Source organism: Trachemys scripta, chromosome 2, assembly GCF_013100865.1.
Source record: "Trachemys scripta elegans isolate TJP31775 chromosome 2, CAS_Tse_1.0, whole genome shotgun sequence".
NCBI classification, from domain to species: domain Eukaryota; kingdom Metazoa; phylum Chordata; order Testudines; family Emydidae; genus Trachemys; species Trachemys scripta.
The window spans coordinates 74,429,281-74,456,159 of NC_048299.1; the positions used below are offsets into that span (position 1 = coordinate 74,429,281).

The window sequence follows — 26,879 nt, forward strand, 5'->3', positions numbered from 1 at the left end:
ACTCGAGCTGGGAATCACATGACCAGCTGCACGTGTAGATGTAGCATTCAAACTTTCACCTTGAAGTTGTAAATTGGTCGTGTGTGATCACCGATTCCGTAACCACTGAGCTGACATTCAGTATACAAGTTCAGCAAAAAAGGGTCTTCCTGAAAATGTCTTCATTTGTAGACTAATGACTGTAAAGATCTAGATTGTTCAGTACAAGAGTTTTTCCTGGAGAACTGGGCCTGATTCTTATTTACAGTAAGGCTCTTTTACACCACTTACCCACTTTAAGGCCTCTCTATGTTGCCAGAACAGTATAAAGGATCCTGAGGATAGATGAGAGTCAAGCCCTTTGTTTCTTTCTGGCAAAAATATGCTCCATTTGCTGTGATGTGACATGACAGGTGCACAAGACTCACAGAATGAAATAGAAAATGTTTGCATTGTGCCTAGTTCCTTGTTTCACTACAAGTAGGAAACTCAACCCAGGTGTGACGTTGTGCAGTCTATATGGTTTTATAAAAACTTGATAATAAGTCAATATAATGTAACAGATAGTTTTAGAGAAAATACGGTAATAAGTGAATGTAAGTAACTGGGATATGCCTCATGCAAAAGGTCTCTTGTAAGGTATCATTACAAAGCTTATAATCTACTGAGTATGATCATCTGATTTGTATAAATGTACCACTCTTGTATCTAAAACTAGAAATATAAAATGTAACTCTGAGGGCCTATTGTAATTGTGTAAAGTGTGGACCATTAATGATGGTTTGGAATCTTGATAACTCCCATTGTCTGCAGATGGCTGTATTTACCTGTGAGTTTTCCTGTATATGTGTGTGCTGGCAAGTGAGTAATGAAGTCTTGCAGTGACATGTGATCATGTCACCTAAACTGGAATCCATCTTTAACCTGGTGCTTTTCCAGTGAGGGGGGGGGTGGAAACCCAGAAAGACAAAGAGTTCCCGCCTTATGCAAAAGATATATAAAGGGGGGAAGAGAAGAGAGAAAGGGAGAAGCCATCATAAAGAATCCTCTAGCTACCACCTGAGCTGCAACAAGAGCTGTACCAGGGGAAAGAATTGTGCCCAGGCCTGGAAGGTGTCCAGTCTGAGAAAAACTTACTGAAACATCTCTGAGGGTGAGATTATCTGTATTTAGTTTGATTAGACATAGATTTGCGCGTTTTATTTTATTTTGCTTGGTGACTTACTTTGTTCTGTCTGTTCCTACTTTGAACCACTTAAATCCTACTGTCTGTATTTAATAAAATCGCTTTTTATTTAGTAATTTACTCAGAGTATGTATTAATACCTGGGGGAGCAAACAACTGTGCATATCTCTCTATCAGTGTTATAGAGGGCGAACAATTTATGAGTTTGCCCTGCATAAGCTTTATGCAGGGTAAAACGGATTTATCTGGGTTTAGACCCCATTGGGAGTTGGGCATCTGAGTGCTAAAGACAAGCACGCTACTGCGAGCTGTCTTCAGGTAAACTTGCAGCTTTCGGACAGGAGATTCAGACCCTGGGTCTGTGTCTGGAGCCAGACGGGAGTGTCCGGCTCAGCAAAACAGGGTGCTGGAGTCCTGAGCTGGCAGGGAAAACAGAAGCAGGGGTAGTCTTTGCACATCGGGTGGCAGCTCCCAGGGGGGTTTCTGTAATCCAACCCGTCACACCAGGATCATGGAAAAGTTTCATGAACCTGGGCCATGATTTAAGTACCCTAGGATTATTTTATAGTTTGGAGTGAACTTGAAAATTCATGGGAAAGGAAGGCAAGAATTCATATGAACCTTTTAAAAATGTATTCACATGAATCCCTGTGAACAGAGGTGGTTCAGTTTCCCATAGTTCTGTGTGACATGCTCCTTGATCTTTTCCCTTTCCAAATGCAGAAAATTCATACTGACCTGACTCCAGTTCTGTGAGCAGAAAAACCACATACTTGAATTAAAATCAGCTAGGGGAAAGCGTCCAGTTAAATTCAAAGCATTGGCTGTATAGTAGAATCCTGAAAAGGCCTATAAATAAAACCAGATGAAAGGCACTTTATTCTCAAGATCCTATATAAATCAGAGGTAGGGAAGAAATGCTGCAAAAAGGAACACTGCTTGCAGACTTACCACAAACTTCCCTTTAATCTTTGGCTGATAGACTCCATTGAATGAACAGTCTTCCCCCTTGTCATTGCAAGCAGTGAAGTTAAACAATAAGGACACCTTCTCTTGGCACAGAGCTGGGTCTCCAGTTCCCCTGAAATTTATGAGTTGGCCTGGGTTGTAATTTGTTGGCCTTAGAGATACCGTGCAAAGGCTTCCATACAAACTTTTCATTGTTAAAACAGTTTCATAGTTCTGGGGATAGCATGGATTATCAACCTTGGTCTTGTTTCTTGAATTCTGAGGGAAACAGTAATTTTTTTTTGTCTTAACAGGAAAGCTTTTAATTTCAATTAATAGTATTTTAACCATATATATGTTTATATTCTCCCCTTCTCCTCTCTGCCGTAACAAGAGTATTGAATATAGTATGGTCTAATGATCATTATCATACAAAGCAAATCCTATCTCACAGAATGCACTTGTGAAATAAAGCAAAGATTCACGTGTCTAGTTTAATTGCTTAGCAGACTATTTCTTGGCAGAGGGAACAAAGTAGATGTACAGGTTGAGTTTTAACAATGGATCCATTCTCATTATACAAAACAGCTGAATGGCCTGACTCCTAGGGCAGTGGTTCTCAACCAGGGGTACACATACCCCTGGGGATACGCAGAGGTCTTCCAGGGGGTACATCAACTCATCTAGATATTTGCTTAGTTTTACAACAGGCTACATAAAATGCACTAGCGAAGTCAGTACAAATTGAAATTTCATATAGTGACTTGTTTATACTGCTCTATATATACACACTATACACTGAAATGTAAGTACAATATGTATATTTCAATTGATTTATTTTATAATTATATGGTAAAAAATGAGAAAGTAAGCAATTTTTCAGTAATAGTGTGCGGTAACACTTTATTTTTATTTCTGTTTTTGTAAGCAAGTAGTTCTTAGGTGAATCTTGGAGGTACACAAGACAAATCAGACTCCTGAAAGGGGTACAGGAATCTGGAAAGCTTGAGCGCCACTGTCCTAAGGGGCCAAGGCATTAACTGAAAAAATAATTAAACACAATTACAAAACTATCCTCAAAAAGAGACATTAAAAGAAAAGAAAAATAAGCGATACTCAGTTTGGCTAAATGTATAAAATGAACCCAATATGTTTTGTACAGCAATTAACATAATGGGGCCCTAACTGAGGCCTCTAAACCGTACTGCAATAAGAACTTACGGCAGAAGAGAGAACATGTTCAGAGAGTTACTGAATACAGACCAAACAACATAGTTCCTGAATGTACCTGCACTAGTGAGGCTAAGAGCCTTTTCTCTGCTTCATCTCTTCCATAACACTGGAAGCTGTGAGTATACACACTGTACTCATAGCCATACAGCTGCACCTGTAATGTGCTATTGGAGTTCTGCACACACTCCTCTGGGACAAATGATAGTTGAGTGGAGGCTCCTCCTAGATCAAGCGCACCCGTAGTCTCTGCTCCATGAGGATGGACCCATCTCCTCCAAAGAGTTTTCTAAAAATTAAACAGGTAGGTTTGAAATGTCATCTGCTTCTTTGAGCTCTTTCACTCATTAAATTACTTTTAAATCTAGAATATATCTGTAATAGTGTAATACAGCACTCAGGAAAAGCTCACTTGTGTGTAAAGCATTGTCTCATGAAGTTTTGTAGTTTAGGGTGATATTTTTTTCACAAAGGGAAATGAAGCTGAAGAATGAAGGAAAGGTCCAGCACAACTAAAACTCAGAGAGAGATGGCTTAGTGTTCAGATCACAGGCCAGGCAGCTGCAAATCCTGGTTCTGAAACTGCCTCTGTATATGAACTTGGGCAAATCACTTAATCTTTCTGCATCTGTAAAATGGAGATAATATTCACCTCTCTTTCTGACAGAGGCAGTCTGAAAGTAACACTTTACAAACAGTAAGTAAAGTATTAATAAAAAAGAAATGAAATATTAAAACGTCTGAGATGGCTACAGTGCCAAGAATAAAGAGACAGGCCCGAAGTGAATGAAGAACAGAGCTGGTAGAGCTGGCAGCAGGAAATTTTTAATCAAAACACTTTTTTAAAAATGAAAAATGCCATTTTCATCAAAATTGAAACATTTTTGGGGAAAAAACCACAACATTTTCACAAAATTTAGTTTAGAAAACGAGTGTTTCAGTACTGTCAAAATATGTCCAGTTTCGACTTTTCAGAAGGAAAGTTTTGCCTTTTTTATTTTGAAACAACTTTTCAAAATTAAATTTGTTGTTTTTTACATGAAAAACATTCAAAGTTTAAAAGGGTAGAAACTGGGACCAAATGTTTACATTTTATCAAAGGTTTTTGATCAACCCCAAAAACTTTTTTTAATTTCATCGCAATTTTTTTAAGTTGAATTTTGTTTGTTCAATTTCTGAATGGAAATTTTTTTGAAACGGGAATTCGCTGTGAAACAGAAAATTGGGTTTCTGCCCAGTAGCTAGAAAGCCAGCTCCTCAGCTGAATGCTCTGTTGAAGTCAACAGAGCTATGGCAATTTACACCAGCTGAGGATCTGCCTGAGAGCTTCTATGAAGGTTTTTATATTTTAAAAATAATTCTCTTGTTGGAGTCTGTTTTTGAAGTTTTTTTGTTGTAATATTGCGACTTTTAGGTCTGTAATCGAGTGACCAGAGAGGTTGAAGTGTTCTCCGACTGGTTTTTGAATGTTATAATTCTTGACGTCTGATTTGTGTCCATTAATTCTTTTGTGTAGAGACTGTCCGGTTTGGCCAATGTACATGGCAGAGGGGCATTGCTGGCACATGATGGCATATATCACATTGGTAGATGTGCAGGTGAACAAGCCTCTGATAGTGTGGCTGACGTGATTAGGACCTAATTATAACATTCAAAAACCAGTTGGAGAACACTTCAGTCTCCCTGGCCACTCAATTACAGATCTAAAAGTCGCAATATTACAACAACAAAAAACTTCAAAAACAGACTCCAACGAGAGAGTGCTGAATTGGAATCAATTTGCAAATTGGACACCATTAAGTTAGACTTGAACAAAGACTGGGAGTGGATGGGCCATTACACAAAGTAAAACTATTTCACCATGCTTATTCCCCCCCCCCCCCCCCAGACAGTTCCTCATATCTCCTTGTCAATTGCTGGAAATGGGCCATTTTCATTACCACTAGAAACAGGTTTTTTTTTCCTCTCCTGCTGATAAAAGTTCAACTTAACTGATCACTCTCCTTATAGTGTGTATAGTAACATCCATTGTTTCATGTTCTCTGTATAATATATCTTCCTACTGTATTTTCCTCTACATGCATCCGATGAAGTAGGCTGTAGCGCACAAAAGCTTATGCTCAAATAAATTTGTTAGTCTCTAAGGTGCCACAAGTACTCCTGTTCTTTTTGCGGATACAGACTAACACGGCTGCTACTCTGAAATATGTCAGTTAAGTGTGGGATTTTTACAAAGATAGTTAACTGATACAACCCCTAGTATGAATGCAGCTATACTAGTATAAAGTTGCCACATACCAGTCTAGATTCCCCTTTCCTACACAGGAATAGCTATACTGCTATAATCATCTATACCAGAGGTGGGCAAACTTTTTGGCCCGACGGCCACATCTGGGTATGGAAATTCTATGGTGGGCCATGAATGCTCACGAAATTGGGGATTAGGGTGCAGGCTCTGGCTTGGGGTGCGGGCTCTGGGGAGGGGGAGGCAGAAATGAGGAGTTCAGGGTGGGGGAGAGGGCTCCGGGCTGGGGCAGAGAGTTGGGGTGCAGAGGGGGAGATGAGGGCTCCAGCTGGGAGTGCAGACTCTGGGGTGGGGCTGGGGATGAGGAGTTTGGGATGCAGGAGGGTGCTCTGGGCTGGGACCGAGGGGTTTGGAGGGTGCGAGGAGGATCAGGGCTGGGGAAGGAGGTTGGGGTGTGGGAGGGGGTCAGGGTGCAGGCTCTGGGCAGTGCTTACCTCAAGCATCTCCCAAAAGTAGTAGCATGTCCCCCCTCTGGCTCCTATGTGGAGGCGCGGCCAGGTGGCTTAGCACGCTGCCCTGTCTGCAGGTGCTGCCCCTGCAGCTCCCTTTGGCCATGGTTCCCGGCCAATTGGATCTCCAGGGGCAGTGCTTGAGGCGGGGGAAGCATGCAGAGCCCCCTGACTGCCCCTACACATAGGAGCCAGAGGGGGGACATTCTGCTGCTTCCGGGAGCCACGCAGAATAGGGCAAGCCCCTGACCCTCCTCCCCAGCTGGAGTGCCAGAACGGGGCAAGCCCCAGACCCCGCTCCCCGGCAAGAGCTCGAGGGCTGGATTAAAATGTCTGGAGGGCCGGATGTGGCCCCCGGGCCATAGTTTGCCCACCCCTGATCTATACAGTGGTGGAACTGCATCCACACTAAGGGGGTTGTACTACTTTAGCTGTGCCGATATAGATAGAATGGTACAAATAAAAGCATTAGGATGGAAGATAAAATCCAAGATGTGGCTGACAAAATCCAGGCAGCATGACTTTGCTAATTTGGACATACACAGAGGATCTGGTGAAGATGGCCTGGCAAGAGAGGGTGGCAGGAAAGAGACCCTTGGGAAAGCTGAGGAAGCGATAGATGGATTGGATTAAAGAAGATGATAAGCAGGTGGACCTTAGGGCTGCCTGGGACAGACAAAGCTGGAGAATGCTTGCACAACAAGAATGCTTGGAGACCCAGTTGATCGGATATGGGGAAGAAGAAAAAGTACAATTTTGTGTTTAGACTAAGCATTAGATTTTCCATTTAGACAGGAATCTTCTTTCTGTATCTTGTTAAGAGTTCTACCTTGACCATCAACATGGCTTTTAAATATTTCCATTGTTCCTAGTTAGGATAAAAAACTCGATTCATTTTATTCTCTTTCTATAGCAAAAGCTTGTCAGTGATCTACTTTTGGTGGAAATGTGGAGCCAGTGGCTACTCTGTTTTAACATGCATCTCCTCCAAAACTTGTGATTCATAAGCAACAGTATAAAACAAAACATGCATTTTTTCCACACACCTCCAAGAAATTGCCCATTAAATAGTTGGCCGTAATCCATCCATACACCCCTTCCTCTTGCCCAGTTATGATTTGAGCACCCCTAAATTCAAAGGGCTGGGATCTGAAGTAGTTTTGAATGCTCCCAAGGACTTCATTGGCTGCCGTTTCGTTTTTCAACCTAAGCAATTCACAAAACACAAAATGCTGAACATCTGGAAAGACAAGCTGACCTTTATTCTTTTATCCACCTAGTGACTAAAGGAATGCCCAGGATTTCCTACTGACAATCTGAGTCCATTTTGGTCTGGAGGGACAGCCTTTAACAAGGAACCTCTGAGTTAGATTACAGCCAGCTCTACAACCTTCAGAGTTGTTTTAGGCTTGCTAGAGCATTAGCTGTGGGCATGTCTTAAGCCGACATTTCTGCAGTAGCTCTGATCAACCCAGCCTGCTCAAAATAGAAGCGTAACCGTAGTGGGCTAGCTGCCCCAAATACAATCCCATCTGAGACCCAAGGTACCTACTGGGATGGCTAACCTTTCCCAGCACTATGGCCACACTTCTATTTTTAGCACACTAGCTCAATCAGAGATGGTGCAGGTATGTCCACTTGAGCTGGAAATTACATTTTCCAGTTCCAGGGTAGACGTATCCTGTGTCCAACAGTTGCCATGTTTACACTGCAGGCACCTAGGTATTTTGTTCCTCATATAAGATTGTATTTAGTGAACTGAGTGCTTATGTGAAAGGTGCTGGCTTAATTGTTACGGAGACTTTATCCCTCTCTTTAGCCACAGAGCCAGGTGCAGCACAGGAAACCTTGTGGGGAAATTTGTATTGCTAATGTGCCTCAGCCCTGTTCTGGAGGGCTCATCTCCAGTGGTAACAGGGTAGAATCTCCAGGCCCATTCAAGCTATAATTGAAACTGAGAACAAAAAAGCCAGCTGGTGCCTGTCTCAAAAGCCCCATGCATAGATATGGAGCAACCACTTAGCGTCATGCTCACACTTAGTGTAACTCCTTGTCTCCAGCTGAGTTACACCAACTATGAATTTGGGCTTCATACCCTCAGATATGTCCACACAGTTCTCATTTACACAGTGGGATTTGACCCCACGTGCTGAGGACAGAAATTAGGACCTCACATTGCTGTAGTGCAAAGCAAGCAAATACTTCCTTTCAATACAGTAAAACGATATGGTAAAAGAAAAGCAGATCTGTTTAAAAATTAGACCAAAAGTTCCAAACCTTTAATTTTACTAGCTGAGTTGGATTTCCTTTTGAGACAGATCAGAATTCCTGGTGAACACAGAGTTGTCTAACACATTTTTCCATATCAGTTTCACATGCTGCTGTTTTATTTAGATATATTAAACATACTGGGCTTTTTTGCCATACCTCAGTAGTCGCATTCCAGCTGTAGCTCCCAGATATGTTGGGGTATTTTTATGCAAGTGAGATGGAATTTTCTCCTTTACTTTACTCATGCAGTTGTCAATGGGTTTGACAATCTCTTGAGGGTTATTCCCATAGCTGGATATGCCCGGACCTAAAAAAGAGCAAGTGGCTGATTTCATTTGTCTTGCCATCTAGCATCAGAAGAAACAGCTTTTTTGGCCATTTAATATTCCATTTTGAAAAGATGTTTAACCTTTAAACAAGGACTTAATTTAAAAATCTTAACGATTAAAAAGAATATTAATGAACATGCCTTGGAGTCTTTTATACAGGGCAGCACTCTTGACATATGACTCGCCCCCCAACACTGCCATCCTTTCAACTGTACATAAGTACAAATTGACAACAGTGCCACATTAATGCGAAAAATATATTACATATGTCAGGCACTGCAGAAAAATCCACCTACTGGGTGAAAAAAAACCTCCTGGATCTCCATAATTATAGAAAACTCCATCCCCGTGTGTCCTAAATCATGTGGACTACACCTAACAAACTGGCATATGTCAGACCAGATCAGGAAGTAGCATCCTACTGGAAGCAAAATAATGAATTGTGAGCTGCAATTTGACCTTTGACTGGACTTAGTGGCAGCATGGTCCAGTGGAGAGGGACCTGGACTGGGAATCAAGCAACCAGGGGTCTATTCCTATATCTACCAATGACCTGCTAAATGACTTTGGACAAGTCATTTTCCTTTCTTTGCCTCAGTCTACCCATCTGTAAAATGGAGAATAATTCTACTTTATTCAGTGCTTTGAGCATCACAACTGAAGTGCACTTGGGGAATGCTTATTATTATCAGGAGAATCGATTCCCCCGAGAAAGCCTGCAAGAGAGCAACATATAGATTTTGGCACTCAAGTACCTAAGAGGCTCATGATCAAATCCAGATCCCAAGGTAGACATGCTAGCTCAGGAACCATCTGGAATAAGGATGTAACCCTACAGCTCTGGTCCTTAGGCACAATGGAACTATCAGTTACAAATATGAGACTAATAGAAGCAAGTGACTTAGCCTTCTAAGTGGCTGGCCCCCAGCTGTGCGACTCCATCCCACCAGAGTAAAGAAAGACCACAGACCGGACTGCTTCTAGGATGAAATGCAAGCCTCTTCATGATAGCTTTCCAATAGCAGCAATAATTAATCAGAATAATAAAAAGGAAAACAAAAACTGCCCATAAAGCAAAGAAAATAATAAACCTCGACCCCATGTTTGGGAGGTGGGGGGAAGTGGACAGGAGACCAAGAAGAGAGATCATCTATTATTAATTATTATTATTACAGTGTACACCTGATTCTCCAAAACCTAGTTATCTGAACCTCCACATTATCCGAATCCCTTCCTTGTCATTGCTGGGGGACAAGAGAGAAGAGACCCTCAGCTGCGGGGCAGGCCACCTTGCCGCTGTACAGCTCCCGTGGCAGTGGAGGGAGACCTCTGCCACCCCGCTGTTGTGGGTGAGAGTGAGTAGGGTGTGACTGTGGAGCTCCAGAGGGCCAGTGACAACCGATTCCTGCATGGGAGGCTGCAGTTCTGGTGGGGCAGAGCAGAGTCCTGGCCAGGGGTCTCCGCTCTGCCCTACTAGGAAGGCAGCCTGCCCCCGCAACTTTGCACCTGCAACATTTGAAAGGGCAGGCGTGTCAGCGCAGGGAGCCCTCTGCAGCCCTGCTGTGCTGGGAGCAAGTGAACGGGGCCATGAGAGTGAAGCAGCAGAGGGCTCACTGCGCTGCCGCTCCTGCCCTCCCAACTATCCAAATGAAATCTGTGCTCCCCATGCTATTCAGGAGGATACATGAATGCATATGGGTGAGCAGCACATCAATATCTGGAAGGTGCTCATACAAGGCAGTGATCACTGCGTTGTAGCCAGAATAGAGCCACTGTATAAAGGAATATGGACTGGGTCAGCACTAGGGTGGACTGCCCAATTGCCACAGGGCTGATGGGAGAAGAATGCAGTGGAGAGCAGATCTCCTCCTATTCCACCACCTCCCCACCTCTGGAGGAGCCCTGGCCCAGAAGTGTGCATGGAGCGCAGCTGGTGGAGGATTGGGAAGAAGGGAGAAGCATGCTGCTGGTTACCGCTCTCCCTCTCCACACTGTCACCCTACAGACATGCTGTCTGGCTCCCTTTCACACACAGTATCACAGGGACTAGCACACATTTGGCTACTGTAGTTTGAGGCACCTTTCTATGGATTCACACAATACCCCTGTACAGAGTCACCTGGCCCCTTAGGTTCTATAATTCTCTTGTCTCTCTTGGGGGAAAAAAAACAAACAATTAAAACCAACTTTAAAAGTGCTTCCTCTTGTGTTTTTAGGGCAGCAGAATGGCTCAGCTTCACGATGCAGCTTTCTCACACCAAAAACCCTAAGGGCAACATTCTTAATTAGCCAAGACATGAGATGTCAACGTGCGGCTGCTGTGCAGTGCCGGCAGCATGCCACTCCTGCACGTGTAAGGACATAGCACATGGCAGGTCCCGGTGCAGTTCTTCCATGTTTTGTTCCTCGTGTAAGCTTAGATTTCTCTACATTTTTTTTTAATTGTTGGGGCATGTGTATATAGTGTTAAAGATAGAAAAACTGGTAGTGCTAGAAACCAGTGCTTTCTATTCATCCACCAGCCACTACAGACAGCTACACCCTAAATATCCATTTCCAGACAAAAGCCAGGATATAGGATTTTGCATAATCCTCACTGACCCATGTTCTGGAGAAAGAAGGAAAGGAAAAGTCACCTGTGGAGGTTAGTGCTGATATCATGGATCAGCAAATGTCTGAGGGAGAGATGATTAGTCTCTGTCCATTGTTATAAAACTGATTTTTAATATCCTCTCTCCCCAGTACACCTAACTTTGCTAAAATTAAACCAATACTCCCCCAAAATCCCATGTGTTGTCCTGAGCCAGGGGATAATTTCCTTGAAATGTTGTGGGAGTAATCAGACAAAGCATTTTACAGATAAGACTGAATGAAAAAAATTCAAAGGTTTATACTTTTATGGACATTTCCTAACATTTGTGGGAATATTAGAGCTCAGAAATGGTTTGGCAGAGAAACACTGCATTTGATTATGCCTTAACCTTGGGCTAGATTGTGGCAGTCCCCTTGCTCACATAAATGAGCAGTTACTCACACAAGTCAGCGTATTAGAGTCTGATCCCCAGCTCAAAGAAGTCAATGGAAAGACGTCCATTGACTTCAGTGATCTTTAGCTTAGGCCCTTAATGAATTAATACTAATAGGCCTTCAATGGGACTATCTGTGTGAGTAACTGTTCATCCACGTGAGGAACAGAAGCCAAGGGATCGCAATCTAGCCCAGGAAAAAATAAAAGAATGATGCTGGTCACTTTTCTTTCTAATCTTCCTCCAGCTCTCTCATTTTCCTTTCTTCGTGTCACCTGCACGGACTCCTATTCCTGCTCCTATTTCTGTATTATCCCTGTAGCACAATACGACTGGGAAGAATACCTGCCTGTACCACAGCAAGAGCACTAGAAGAGTTTGTGCGTGTGAAGAAATTGTTTATGGGTTTATACCCAACAGCTGAAATCGGACTTTACACAAGCCATAGCCCAGGCACGCACACGGGCTTTACATGTGCTTGGATTAAAGACTGACAAAACGATTAAAAAAAAAAAATCAGATCCACCCTCCTCCACATGCACAGACAACACAAAAACACAGTTTGAAGCAGATTAAAAACTAGCTTAAGTGGGTGTAAAAGTGCTTTTTCTCTGGGGTCTGCTCTTGAGAGGTACAGAGTATCCTCAATGGGAGCTGAGGGTTCCCAGCACGTGGCAAAATCAGGCCTTTAAAGAGCCTTGGAATGTGTGGAGAGCTTTTCTTTTCTCAGATGATGGAATGAATTTCCGGGATCATTAATGAGTGGCTGACAGCACTGGCTGGATGAAATAAGGTGTACATTTTCTGACTGCATACAAGCCATAAATTTTTAAGAGTGAGAGTAATTAACCATTGAACAAATTACCAAGCTTGGGTCATGGTGGATTCTCCATCACGGACAATTTTTAAATTAAAATTGGATTTAAAAGATATGCTGAGGAATTATTTTGGGGAAGTGTGTTATACAGGGGGTCGGACTAGAGGATCATCAGGGTCTCTTCTGGGCTTGGAATCTAGGAATCTTCCTCATGCAGCTCTGCAAACACACCAAAGCGCTAACCTGCAACAGCCCTGCTATTCCACTCCTGGGACTCTCCTGAACACATCATGCTAGTTTTATGCTTAACTTGATGGCTCTGTAATATATAGAAATGTCCACTAGGTGAGACACCTAGCCAAATTTTAACCTAGAAAAAAAGTAAAGGGAATGTGTGACTTTTGTGACTGGTGAAGAACAGAGTTTTTCACTTCAAGACCATATGTTAAACTGACCCAGATTAGCAGTGTTCGAAAGTTATCTGCTGGCTGTTCAGTGACCTATGTGAAATGATTTCAGTCCAGTTCCTAGTGGATTAACATCCATGTCACAAAACCATAATCACAACTGGTGCCATCCTTGGCAGTTTCAGCAGTGAGGCCCAGGAATCCATGAGCATAGACACTGAACTCTCCTCTTGTCACTAGAGGCTCTCTTCAATCAAGAGATTGATGGAGCCGGGCATGGGGGAGGGCAGAAGCGGGAGAAAGTTTGCACCTATGCTTCCCATGCTCTTCTATCTGTTCTTTAGGCAGAGGACTTTAGTCTCCAGTATTCTCAGTCTGGTCTCATTCACAAGCACTGAAGTCACTTATAACAAACATGTAAAGAAAACATTAAAAAAAAAAAAAAAAGTAACCCAGATTTCCAGAAAAGAAAAGCAAATAATACACCAACCTGCTAGCACAGCTGGGGCCCTATGTTGCTCCCACTGAAATCAACAGCAAAACTCCAATAGAAGTTGAGCCCCTAATCCTTTCAGAGGATTTTTATTTTAATTATTTTTACATTAAACAGCTTTTTCAAAGAACAGCTCAAGACACTAGAAGCACTAAACCAGGGGTAGACAACCTATGGCACGCGTGCCGAAGGCAGCACACGAGCTGATTTTCAGTGGCACTCACACTACCCGGGTCCTGGCCACCAGTCTGGGGGGCTCTGCATTTTAATTTAATTTTAAATGAAGCTTCTTAAACATTTTAAAAACCTTATTTATTTTATATACAAAATAGTTTAGTTATATATTATAGGCTTATAGAAAGAGACCTTCTAAAAACATTAAAATGTATTACTGACACACGAAACCTTAAATCAGAGTGAATAAATGAAGACTCGGCACACCTCTTCTGAAAGGTTGCCGACCCCCGCACTAGATATTAAAGGGTCAGATTGACTGGTACGATCTGGTCCCTCTGTGCCATTCAGGCAGTACAAAGAGGCTATATTCTGGCCCTAAATGGTCTCCAGAACATTTCTCACAAGAACTCTGATGACGTAAGCCCAGTGGAAGCAGTTCCTGCTCCAGCTGTCCCACCCCACCATGGTGAAAGGGTCATGCTGGGGAAGGAGGAAGCACGTGAGCGGAAAATACCTGAAGGATCATTGCTCCACTACACAGATCCTCCTCTGTCATAAGTAAAAGCAGCCCACAGGCTACACTAACTACCGCCAGGACCCGGCAGGCTCTGAATAAGGGATCAGTAACTTTTTTGGCATCAAACTGCTATTTCCAAATCTCCATTTGAGCCTCACCTTTCACACTGCACTTGAAGGTTTGGCTTACTACTCCTGTATCATTTTCTTTTTCTGCTGGCCATTCATACATGTAGACTGTAGTCCGAGATGATCCGGCGTCAAGCACTATCCCATACTGAAAAAAAAAGGGGTTACAATTTAAAATCCAAAATTTGTCAGCCTTTTGTTTTTTTAAAAAACTAACACAAGGTTTTCGGCACTGGTCATTGTGCCACACATTTACTTATACACCAAAGGAATGCTTTTGACATGTACTAGAGTGATATTAACTGAAAACATCAGGTACTTGGACAATCTGCCTGAGTCAGGCCGCAGTCTGTGAATGATTCCTAATCAAAAACTGGCGCATAGTATAGCAAACAAACATGCCACAACTTGGCTATTTTGGTTGCAACTACAATTTCCAGGAGGAGCAGCATGTTACAGAGGCTGACAAGCAGGGCCGGCTTTAGGAAGTGCGGAGCCCGATTCGAACAGTTTCGACGGGGCCCCGGCAGGGAACACATAAAAAAAACACGCGGGGCTTGTACTCACCCAGCCGTGCTCCTAGTCTTTGGTGGCGGGTCCTTCACTCACTCCGGGTCTTCGGCGGCACTGAAGGACCCCGCCAAAGACCCGGAGCACCTCCAGGTGAGTAAAAATTAAAAAGGTGCCTCTAGCCAGGGAAGGGATTCTCTGCCACTTGCCCCCCAATCTGGGCAGCCCTGCCACTGGACGTGGGGCCCTCTTAGGCGCGGGGCCCGATTCGGGGGAATTGGTGGAATTGGCCTAAAGCCGGCCCTGCTGACAAGCGAAGTGCCATATCAGGCAAACTTCTGCTTTCCCCTGCAGCCATCATAGCCGCAAATCGCCTCTTTTGATTTACCAAACATTGTCAACTTCCAGGAGACTAACTAGCAGACAAAGTCATCCTTGCTTGATTTGTAGACTGGAAACATTTACAGCAAATGGAATATTTAACTTGAATGTAGCATGGTCCCCTGGCATTTCTTTAGATCCATTGTTTAGCACAACCCCATTATTTTAATGGAGAGCATTAGGTGACTGCTCCAGTTTACCAGAAGGCTGTATGAGGAATGTGCTTCCTCTGTGCTCACACAAGCAGGTTACAGAATTGGGGAAATATATCTATTTGCGCTCAATCTAAATTACTCTAAAAATGCAGCCGTTATGAGAGGTAATATAATAACATACTTTGGTGTGTGGATTTCTTTAAGGAGACTCAGATGCTTCATGTATCTTGTCAACTGTATGTTACTGCCTTAGCAATCAGCATGAACATGGTCTGACTTTAAGTGCTAATGTATAATTGTGCAGTGCAACTAGAAACCTGGAGAAGTCCTGCCTGATAGTATCACGAACAGAACACAATCATTATGGTTTCTTTCAGAATACAATCCAAATGTACACAGGACACCAATTAATTCCTTCTTCTGGATGCAGACTCATACCTGCTGCAAAGCCACTAACGTTAATAGCATCACACTAAGGATGAATGTGTCATTGCATATTTAAATGGTTACACAACATGTACATTTGAATATCTCTTGCATCACAGTGATATCTAAGCAAATAGGATTTCCCTTCCCTTGGGCTTACTCTTTGCCAGGTATTATTATTTTACTTATATTACAGTCCTATCTAGAGACCCCCTCTGAAATTAGGGCCCCACTGTGCCAGACAATGTACACTCATAGTAAGACAGTCCCTGCCTAAAAGATCTTACATAGTCTAACTATACAAAACAGATGGGAGAGAGGAAGTATCATTAACTCCATTCACAGAGGACGTCACTGAACTGCAGAGAAATTAAGTGACTTGCCCAAGGTTATACATGAAATCTGTGGCAGAGCTGGGCACTGAATGCAGATTTCCCCTGTCCTAGTCTGCTGCCTTAACCACCAGATCATTCTTCATCCCCATATGTCCATCAATGGCTATTAGCAAGGATGGCCAAGGATGGTGTCCCTAGCCTCTGTTTGCCAGAAGCTGGGAATGGGCAACAGGGGATGGATCACTTGATGATTACCTGTTCTGTTCATTCCCTCTGGGTCACCTGGCATAGGCCACTATCAGAAGACAGGATACTGGGCTAGATGGACCTTTGGTCTGACCCAGTATAGTCGTTCTTACGGAAAAATTGCCTATCACTAGAACAACATAATTTGAATCAAAGGTCAAAAAAGACCAGAGCAGCCAAAAAAAAAAATCATAGTTTTTTTCCCCTCTCTCTTTTTTTACCCATAAATTTTCCATCAACTCTAATCATGACCTTTCTTTAATATTCAGCCAAAATCTATTCAGTAGACTATATTGTAGAATTAGTAAGAGAGGGTGGACAGGCAAAAAAAAAAAAAAAAAAAATCAACCAAATGAAAGGGAGCTGGAGCTCTGCTGCTGTCTAGTGGAAATGAGAAAGATGAAAAGAGAGATGGCGTGAAGAAAAAAAAAAAAATCACAGAAGTGTAGAACTGGAAGGGAGGTCCAGTCCCCTGCACTCAAGGCAGGACTATGTAATAACTATACCATTCCTGACAGATGTTTGTTTAACCCGTTCTTAAAAACCTCCAATGAGAGATTGGCCCCCCAAAAGTGGATACAATACTTCACTGAGGCCTAATCAGCATGGAGTAGAGCAGAAGAATTACTTTTCGTGTCTTGCTTACAACACTCCTGCTGATACATCACAGAATGTTTGCTTTTTTTTTTTTTTTTTTTGCAACAGTGTTACACCATTGACTCATATTTAGCTTGTGATCCACTATGACCATCAGATCCCTTTCCACAGTATTCCTTCCTAGGCAGCCATTTCCCATTTTTTATATGTGCAACTGATTGTTCCTTCCTAAGTGGAGTTCTTTGCATTTGTCCTTATTGAATTTCATCCTATTTACTTCAGATCATTTCTCCAGTTCATTTGGAATTTTAATCCTATCCTCCAAAGCACTTGTAATCTCTCCCAGCTTGGTATCGTCTGCAAAGTTTATAAGTGTGCTATCTGTGCCATTATCTAAATCATTGATGAAGATATTGAACAGAACCAGAACTGATCCCTGCAGGACCCCGCTCAGTATGGCCTTCCAGCTTGACTGTGAACCACTGATAACTACTCTCTGGGAACGGTTTCCAAACTGTTATGCACCCACCTTATAGTAGCTCCATCTAGGTTGTAATTCCCAAGTTTGTTTATGAGAAGGTCATTTAAGACAGTACCAAAAGCCTTACTAAAGTCAAGATAAACCACATCTACCACTTCCCCCATCCACAAGGTTTATTACCCTGTCAAAGAAAGCTATTAGGTCGGTTTCACATGATTTGTTCTTAACTAATCCATGCTGACTGTTACTTATCACCTTATTATATTCTAGGTGTTTGCAAGTTGATTGCTTTATTATTTGCTCTATTATCTTTCCAAGTACTGAAGTTAAACTGAAGTTGTCCCCTTGTTGCTACATTTGTAATTTCTCCATCACGCAGCTTTTACTATTAGCGGGGCACCCTCGTGTTCATTGCTCTTGTTTTCCTTTACTGACACTTGTAACAGATTCTATGGACCTGACTCCACTATCTGATCTCTTGGGTAATCACTTACTCTTGTGCAAAGCGTATGTAAAACTCTACCATTTGGATCTGGTGCCATTTTACACCCACTGTTTGTGTGTACAAAAACAAAACAAACAAACAAACAAAAAAGTTCAAGGAACTGGTGAACCAGGTCCTGCCTCCCTAACACAGCTGACTGATCTGTTTACTTAGGCTATGTCTACACTATGGCCCTTACAGCAGCACAGCTGTACCACTCCAGCTCTGCCATTGTAAGGTCTCCCTTGTAGCCGCTCTCTGCCGGCATAATTAAACCACCCCCAACGAGTAGCATTAGCTATGTTATCAGGAGAGCCTCTTCTGCCAACATAGCACTGTCCACACCAGCACTTTTGCTAGTGAAACTTATGTCAGTCAGGGAAGTGTTTTTTTCATATCCCTGACCGACAAAAGTTTTACCGACAAAAGTGGTAGTGTAGACAAAGCCAAAGGCCTGGTCAAACTGGAAAAAGTTGCACTGGTTTAACTCAATCAATTTTAAAATCAATCTAGTTAGGCCTTGTCTACACTACGAGAGTAGTTCGATTTTACTTAAATCGAATATTTGGAATCGATATTGCAAAGTCGAACGTGTGTGTCCACACTAAGGACAGTAATTCGACTTTGTGAGTCCACACTAACGGGGAAAGCGTCGACATTGGAAGCGGTGCACTGTGGGCAGCTATCCCACAGTTCCCGCAGTCCCCGCTGCCCATTGGAATTCTGGGTCGAGCCACCAATGCCTTCTGGGTAAAAAAAATGTGTCGAGGGTGCTTTTGGGTAACTGTCGTCATCCATCCATCACTCACTCCCGCCCTCCCTCCCTCCCTGAAAGCGCCGGCGGGAAATCATTTCGCGCACTTTTCAAGTCATTGACAGCGCGGACGCCACAGCACTGTGAGCATGGAGCCCGCTGCAACCATCGCTGCAGTTGTGGCCGCTCTCAACGCCTCGCAGCTTATCATACAGGTTGCCCTGAGGCAGATGCAGAAAAGTCAGGCGAGGAGGCTACGTCAACGCGGTGATGGCCTGAAGTCTGAGAGTAGCACAGACCTCTCAGAAAGCAGGGGACCCAGCGCCGAGGACATCACGGTGGCAATGGGTCATGTTGATGCCGTGGAACGGCGATTCTGGGCCCGGGAAACAAGCACTGAGTGGTGGGACCGCATAGTGCTGCAGGTCTGGGATGAATCACAGTGGCTGCGAAACTTCCGCATGCGGAAGGGAACTTTCCTTGAACTTTGTGAGTTGCTGTCCCCTGCCCTGAAGCGCAATGACACCCGGATGCGACCAGCCCTGACTGTCCAGAAGCGAGTGGCCATAGCCCTCTGGAAGCTTGCAACGCCTGACTGCTACCGGTCAGTCGCGAGCCAGTTTGGGGTGGGCAAATCTACCGTGGGGGTTGTTGTGATGCAAGTAGCCAAGGCAATCGTTGATGTACTGCTGCCAAAGGTAGTGACCCTGGGAAACTTGGAGGCGATCATAGATGGCTTCGCAGCGATGGGATTCCCAAACTGCGGTGGGGCCATAGATGGAACTCACATCCCTATCCTGGCACCGGACCACCAGGCCAGCCAGTACATTAACAGAAAGGGCTACTTTTCCATGGTGCTGCAAGCACTGGTGGACCACAGGGGACGTTTTACCAACATCTACGTGGGATGGCCGGGCAAGGTTCATGACGCTCGTGTTTTCAGGAACTCTGGTCTGTTTAGACGGCTGCAGCAAGGTATTTACTTCCCGGACCACAAAATAACTGTTGGGGATGTGGAGATGCCTATAGTCATCCTCGGGGACCCAGCCTACCCGCTAATGCCCTGGCTCATGAAGCCCTATACAGGTGCCCTGGACACTGAAAAAGAACTCTTCAACTACCGGCTGAGCAAGTGCAGAATGGTGGTGGAGTGTGCTTTTGGACGTCTCAAGGGGAGATGGAGAAGCTTGCTGACTCGCTGTGATCTCAGCGAAACCAATATCCCCATTGTTATAGCAGCTTGCTGTGTGCTCCACAATCTCTGTGAGAGCAAGGGGGAGACCTTTATGGCGGGGTGGGAGGTTGAGGAAATTAGCCTGGCTGCTGATTACTCACAGCCAGACAGCCGGGCGATTAGAAGAGACCAGCGGGAAGCGCTGTGCATCCGGGAGGCTTTGAAAGCAAAGTTCCTGAGTGAGCAGGGTAACCTGTGACTTTCTAATTTTGTGTACAGAGAAGCCTTCACCCCACTTCCAACACACGTTTCAAAATAAAAATAGTTCAACTTTGTTAAAGCACACCGTTTTCTTTAATACTGTTTTCGCGGGAATTTTTAAAAACTGGGACGCAGACTGTGGTGCGGAGCGGGTGTAGTGTAGTCGCGCGAATGCAGCTTCTAAACTCAAGGACTGACAGGCTCCGCTGCGGTGGGATGGTTCTTTCAACGGAGCCTGTCACCCCTCCTGATAGGGACTGTGTGTATGGGGGGTCTATGTGACTTTGTGGCAGGGGGGGGGACGGTTACAGATCCCCTGCTGTGTGGCTCTGTGATCCTGCCTAAGGACCGCCGCTTAAGATCTCTAACTGCCCTCCCCTGCCACAAAGTCACAGAGCAACCCACCCCCCACCACATAACATGAAAAGAACCTCCCAGACTAACCAGGGTAAGTAGTCACTGCATCACTGCACTATGTATGTGCCTTGCTGCTGTGCCTGCCCCCGACTATGTACCCTGCCAAAGGTGACTGTCCTGTCCAATTACCAACCCCCTTTCCCCCCCTCCTCCAAAAGAACATGATGGAAACAGTAGTTAACAGAAACATATTTTTTATTATCAACTACACATGGGACTGGGAAGTGAAACTTGGACGGGGGCTTGTGTCAGGCGGGAAGGAAAGTACTTGTCAAACTTTGGGGAATGAGAGCCTTCTGCTGCTCGAGCTCTCTGCAGGGGTGGAGTGAGAGTTAGCAGGGACTCTGCCGCCTCTCCTTCTGTGCACTTTGGGTGAAGGGAGTATGGGACTTGGTGGCGGGGGAGGGCGGTTAGAGATGGACTGCAGCGGGGCTCTGTCCTCCTGCCTCCGTTCCTGCAGAACATCCACAAGGCGCCGGAGCGTGTCCGTTTGCTCCCTCAGTAGTCCAAGCAGGGTTTGAGTCGCCTGCTGGTCTTCCTGACGCCACCTCTCCTCCCGATCCATGTTTGCTTGGTGCATTCGGGTCAAGTTTTCCCGCCACTGGGTCTGCTGTGCTGCCTGGGCTCGGGAGCAGGCTATAAGCTCTGAGAACATGTCCTCCCGTGTCCTCTTCTTCTTATGCCTAATCCTCCCTAGCCTCTGGGAGTGTGATGACAGGCTAGGTTGTGAGACAGTCGCAGATGGGGCTGTGGGAATGGGAAAAAGGGAGTGAATTCCTCAGAAAGCTAAATGTACTTGTGAACAAAGAACATAGTCTTTCTCTGTGAACAGGACCATGCACAGCACCTATCACATGCGCACTCAGCACAAGGTCGAATTCTCGGCCTTCGCATTCAGTGTCTGGGGTTTTGCAGAGCACTTTCGAGAACCCTGTCAGGACAACGGAATTGCTCTTGCACGCAGACATGGTAAGCCGTAGATTCGTGGCAGCTTAAAACTTTAATATTAGCAATGGCCTCATTTCACATTGAAATCAATGTCGGTCCCTGCTGCCAGCAATCCGGCAAGCAGGAAGTCTGCTCCTGTCCCACACCCTCGCGGCTGTCCCCGGGAACGATCCCTTTCGGCTGACCCTCTCCCGCCTCCACCGCGTGGCTGCAAACCAGCGGTTACAGTTCTGTAAAGGAACGGTAAAGCAGTCCCAACACTAACATTCCCCTACCTCATTCAAAGCAGGTCGTCATGAGCGACATCACCCTCATGAGGATCTCTGAGAGCGACAGACAGAGAATGCTCCGGGAAAGCCTTCAAAGACCAGGGCCGTATGCCGCCATGCTGTGCCAAGCAATGATTCCGGAGTACTTGCTAGTCTCGTGGCGCGGCAACGTGTCCTACAACGGAGGACCCAATAAGGCCGCTCTCCCCAAGAACCTAATGCAGCGGATTTCAAATTACCTGCAGGAGAGCTTCCTTGAGATGTCCCCGGAGGATTTCTGCTCCATCCCCGGACATATAGACCGCATCTTACTGTAGCTGCAGTAGCAGGGACTAAACAGTAGAGCGGCTTGGGCAGGACAATCATGCAAAACCGGACATTGCTAGATTTTTTTCAAATAGTTGCACTGCCCATGACTGAACCGTTAAGTTAATCAAACTAATCATGAGAAACCCATTTTTTAAATTGTTAATAATCATGTTCTGTTACAAATAAATGTTTAGATGTTTACAACACTTACTGGATGATCCTTCACCAGATTCTGTGTCCGGGGTAACGGCTGGGGAGGGTTGGTAGGGGATCTCTGTAAGGGTGATGAAGAGATCCTGGCTGTCGGGGAAATCAGCGTTGTGAGCGCTGTCGACTGCCTCGTCCTCCTCATCTCCTTCCTCATCTTCCCCGTCCGCTAACATGTCCGAGGATCCGGCCGTGGACACTATCCCATCCTCAGAGTCCACAGTCAGTGGTGGGGTAGTGGTGGCGGCCGCACCGAGGATGGAATGCAGTGCCTCGTAGAAACGGGATGTCTGGGGATGGGATCCGGAGCGTCCGTTTGCCTCTTTGGTCTTCTGGTAGCCTTGCCTCAGCTCCTTGATTTTCACGCGGCACTGCGTTACATCCCGGCTGTATCCTCTCTCTGCCATGTCTTTAGAGATCTTCTCATAGATCTTTGCATTCCGTCTTTTGGATCGCAGCTCGGAAAGCACGGACTCATCGCCCCACACAGCGATGAGATCCAAGACTTCCCGATCAGTCCATGCTGGGGCCCTCTTTCTATTCTGAGATTGCACTGCCATCAGTGCTGGAGAGCTCTGCATCGTTGCCAGTGCTGCTGAGCTCGCCACGATGTCCAGACAGGAAATGAGATTCAAACTGGCCAGACAGGAAAAGGAATTCCAATTCAAATTTTCCCGGGGCTTTTCCTGTGTGGCAGTTCAGAACATCCGAGCTCTTACTGCTGTCCAGAGCGTCAACAGAGTGGTGCACTGTGGGATAGCTCCTGGAGCTATTAGCGTCGATTTCCATCCACACCTAGCCTAATTCGACATGGCCATGTCGAATTTAGCGCTACTCCCCTCGTCGGGGAGGAGTACAGAAGTCGAATTAAAGAGACCTCTATGTCGAACTAAATACCTTCGCGGTGTGGACGGGTGCAGGGTTAATTCGATGTAACGGCGCTAACTTCGACATAAACGTCTAGTGTAGACCAGGCCTTAAACAGATGCAAACCCCTGAAGTGGACCACACTTAAACCAATTAACCCTTACTTAAATCGGATTAGCTTAATTTGGTAATTTACCAATGCAAGCTAAACTGGTAACAGCAAGGGTTGAACAGGTTTAAATGCATCCACATTAGAGGCTTGCTCCAGTTTAACAGTATGGATTAGTTAAATCAGAGCAACTATAGACAAGGCTCTCTGGAACTAATCAGTTTGTGCCCATAAAAAAAAAAATAATAATAATACTCTGTTTATATTATATTGCCACTTTCAAAAGACATTTAGAACACAAAGAAAAGCATGTGCCAGATGAAAACAAAAAATATTATGATACCAGAGACAGAATAGGAAACATTAGCCTTTGAGCAAAATGCTTCTTGTAAGTACCAGAGCTTGCTAGGTGTCAAAGCTAGGGTTGTTTACAGGTTTCAGAGTAGCAGCCGTGTTAGTCTGTATCCGCAAAAAGAACAGGAGTACTTGTGGCACCTTAGAGACTAACAAATTTATTTGAGCATAAGCTTTCGTGGGCTACAGCCCACTTCTTCGGATGACTGAACTTATTTCCAAGTCATTTAACTGCAGGATATTTGTCCCTCCCTTGATCGTTACTGTAATTTCACAATGTTTGGATGAGTCACAAGCCTTTTCAGTGCCTGAGCCTGTGTGCATAGACTAGTTCTTCCTTCATGAACTACTAGGACGGAAAACTAAAGCCTCAGATCTTCTGACAGGCATGAAACAAATACTTAATTGGGCAAAAAAACACAACGGGACACAGGTTGTATAAGACAACTTGCCTGTAGGTATTGTAAAAGCATGATGCCGATGGCTGAGTGCTGTCAATGCACTGGGGAAGTACCACTATGCGATCACACAGGCTTCAGAGGGTCACATTATAATGCTTGTTTTAGTTTAATGGAGAGTAGTTTGAAAGAAAAGAGACACTTCTGAGGAGAAAACATTTTTCCTCCAACTGTTTCCATATTTAATTATTATAACTAAGGCCTTGGTTACACTGGCGCTTTACTGCGCTGCAACTTTCTCACTCAGGGATGTGAAAAAACATCCCCCTGAGCGCAGCAAGTTACAGCGCTGTAAAGTGCCAGTGTAAACAGTGCCCCAGCGCTGGGAGCCATGCTCCCAGTGCTGTAAGCTAATCCCCTCGGGGAGGTGGAGTACCTGCAGAGCTGGGAGAGCTCTCTCCCAGTGCTGGCGCCGCGACCACACTCGCACTTCAAAGCGCTGCCGCGGGAGCGCTCCTGCGGCAGCACTTTGGAGTTTCAAGTGTAGCCACGGCCTAAGTCCAAACTTTAGGATGCTGTGGTTTCCAACCACTGGCACATTAACATAAGTACTGCAGGCTTCTGTGACTGTTTACAGTCCCTCTTCTCTACCAAAGAGCCCAATTCTGCAAGACTCTTTCCTGAGAGACACAGCCTCCTCCAAACCAAACGAAGCCCACAACATCTAGGGTTGCCAACTTTCGGATTGCAGAAAGCTGAACATGCAGCCAATGGGAACTGCAGAGCTGGCACTCGGGGCGGGGGCAGTGCACGGAGCCTCCCTGGCCGCCCCTGCGCCTAGGGGCCGCAGGGACATGCCGGACTTTTCCAGGAGCCATGCAGAGCCAGGCAGGCAGGGAGCCTGACTTAGCCCTGCTGCGCCACCGACCGGACTTTTAATGATGCTGACCGGAGCTGCCAGCTTCCCTTTTCGACTGGGCGTTCCAGTTGAAAACCGGACACCTGGCAACCCTATTAATGACGTGTAGACTAATGGTTGGGAACCCCTGAACCCTTACCCTTTAGGGTCCTCAAGGAAATCCAAGCCCATAGCAGTTGTCACAGAAACAGCCACTGCTACTCCACTGACACACACAGCTGGTTCTCTGAGACTGTTAAAACTCGGGAAGCAAATCCATCATTTCAAAAACAACTTATGAGGGTCATAGCTGAATTCAGAAGTGGCGCAAAGAGAGTAGAGCGGGACAGGGAATCTGTGGGTTGCAACTACCACCCTGTACCCACTATCAAAGGGAGCAGCTGGTGAGGACTCTAAAGCACCAAAGGGGGTGTTTTCCTTAAACCCATTAGTAGCTTTAATAGAGGAAACAGAACTCAGGGGACCTGAACTGAGAACTTCTCAGGGAGGTGATTTTCCATTTTGTTTTAAAGATGTATGAATCTAGCATTTTGAAGTCTGCACATACATTCTTTTAATGATCTGGAATCAGAAAACAGACTTTCAACTTATTTCCCAAAGCATTTCAGTTCACCTTTTCAGATTTTCCCTACTCTTTCATGTAGGTATTAATAGAAGGAAGGATAATAGAGCTAACAAGTTCTAACCAGTGTGATGGATATGTAATTACACACTTAGGGCCAAAATTCTGCCTTTAGATACACGTGTGCACCTCACAGGGATCATATCTGAGGGCAGAATTCAGCCCCTAGGAATGTGATTCAAATGCAGATCATTTCTTGAATCAAAGCCATTTTATAATAATTACTATAAAACATCAATCTGGACTGACAAAGAGAACTTTTTCTTCTTACTTGCAATTCAGACTTAGCAGAAGCATTGTCTAGAGTACAAGGTTAGGCATAAAGAATTCTTATGCCACCTTTGCCTCTGGCTTGGTGTATCACCTTGAGCAATTCACTTATTCTCTCAGCTTCAGTTCCCCCATCTATAAAATAGAGACCATAATGCTTAGCTTACAGGGGCATTGGGAGACTTTAACTAACACTTGCCTGTAAAGCATTTTGAGATTATCAGGTGAAATGCACTGTAGAACACACAATATTATTATTTAATAGAACATTTTAGTCTATTGTTCTGTTTCCTTATACCCTTTAAAACTTACCTTCAGTCCTGGAGAAAGGATCTCTTTGTGGTTGATCTGAACAAGTGTAACAGCAATAACAACAACTATGCTTAGAAGCAGAAATACCAAAGTGATAATGGTTGACGTTTTGGAGAGCACCTTGAAACCTAAAGTGAAAAGGGAAAATGCATGTAAAGGAGTGCAGGGATCATCGCTAAGTCAAAAGGCCACACCCTGCAGCCCATACTCGGGCAAAACTCCCAGTAAAATCACAATGGGAGTTTTGCGTAAGTACGAGCTGCAGGATTTGCCACTAGGCGAGTCTACTCCATTCAGGACCTGGCTGGAAGATGTATTTTGCCACCATTAATCCATCCCTGTAACAGAAAGTCTCACTGCAGTAGGTGAGTATCACATGTCGCATTGTCTAAAACAAGCCAGAGACGAGTTAAGCATTGTATAACAGACATTTTCTAACTAGGTGCTGATGTGTCAGTGAAACACAGGGTATGTGTATGTGCATGTAAATACAGAAAGTATTATCATTGTGTGGTGCCCAAAGTTATGCTGGATGCTTTACACACTAGTAAAAAGACAAGGTCTCTGCCCTGAAGAGTTTACGAACCAAACCTAAGCGTATATGTGCAAATTAACCCTAACGTTAAGTGTAGCTGTTTTGTGCATTGAAGGCAATGCTCTTTCCAGGCTCCATTGGAAATGTTCACTAAGGAGTTCAAGGAGGAGGATTTGTTCTGGTTTTTCATTTTAATTTCTACTAACCCTTTAACTCTGCGTGCAGAGGCAGCCCTCGCTGGGCAACCCTCACCCATTTCAGTGCCATGAGGCAGCAA

The 26,879-nt window shown here is 44.7% G+C and overlaps 1 protein-coding gene across 1 annotated transcript in view; it reads right to left on the reverse strand.

Moving 5' to 3' along the window:
• Nucleotides 1–26,879, reverse strand: part of ENTPD3 (ectonucleoside triphosphate diphosphohydrolase 3) — a 38,313-nt gene that overhangs the window by 6,946 nt on the left and 4,488 nt on the right. Inside the window, exons 3-9 of the mRNA XM_034760880.1 lie at nt 26,068–26,195; nt 14,293–14,410; nt 8,525–8,675; nt 7,144–7,303; nt 3,402–3,632; nt 2,117–2,392; nt 1,904–2,014 (exon numbers count right to left, since the gene is read on the reverse strand). Of these exons, the coding sequence (XP_034616771.1) occupies nt 1,904–2,014; nt 2,117–2,392; nt 3,402–3,632; nt 7,144–7,303; nt 8,525–8,675; nt 14,293–14,410; nt 26,068–26,195 (1,175 nt within the window). The remainder of the gene's footprint in view (nt 1–1,903; nt 2,015–2,116; nt 2,393–3,401; nt 3,633–7,143; nt 7,304–8,524; nt 8,676–14,292; nt 14,411–26,067; nt 26,196–26,879) is intronic.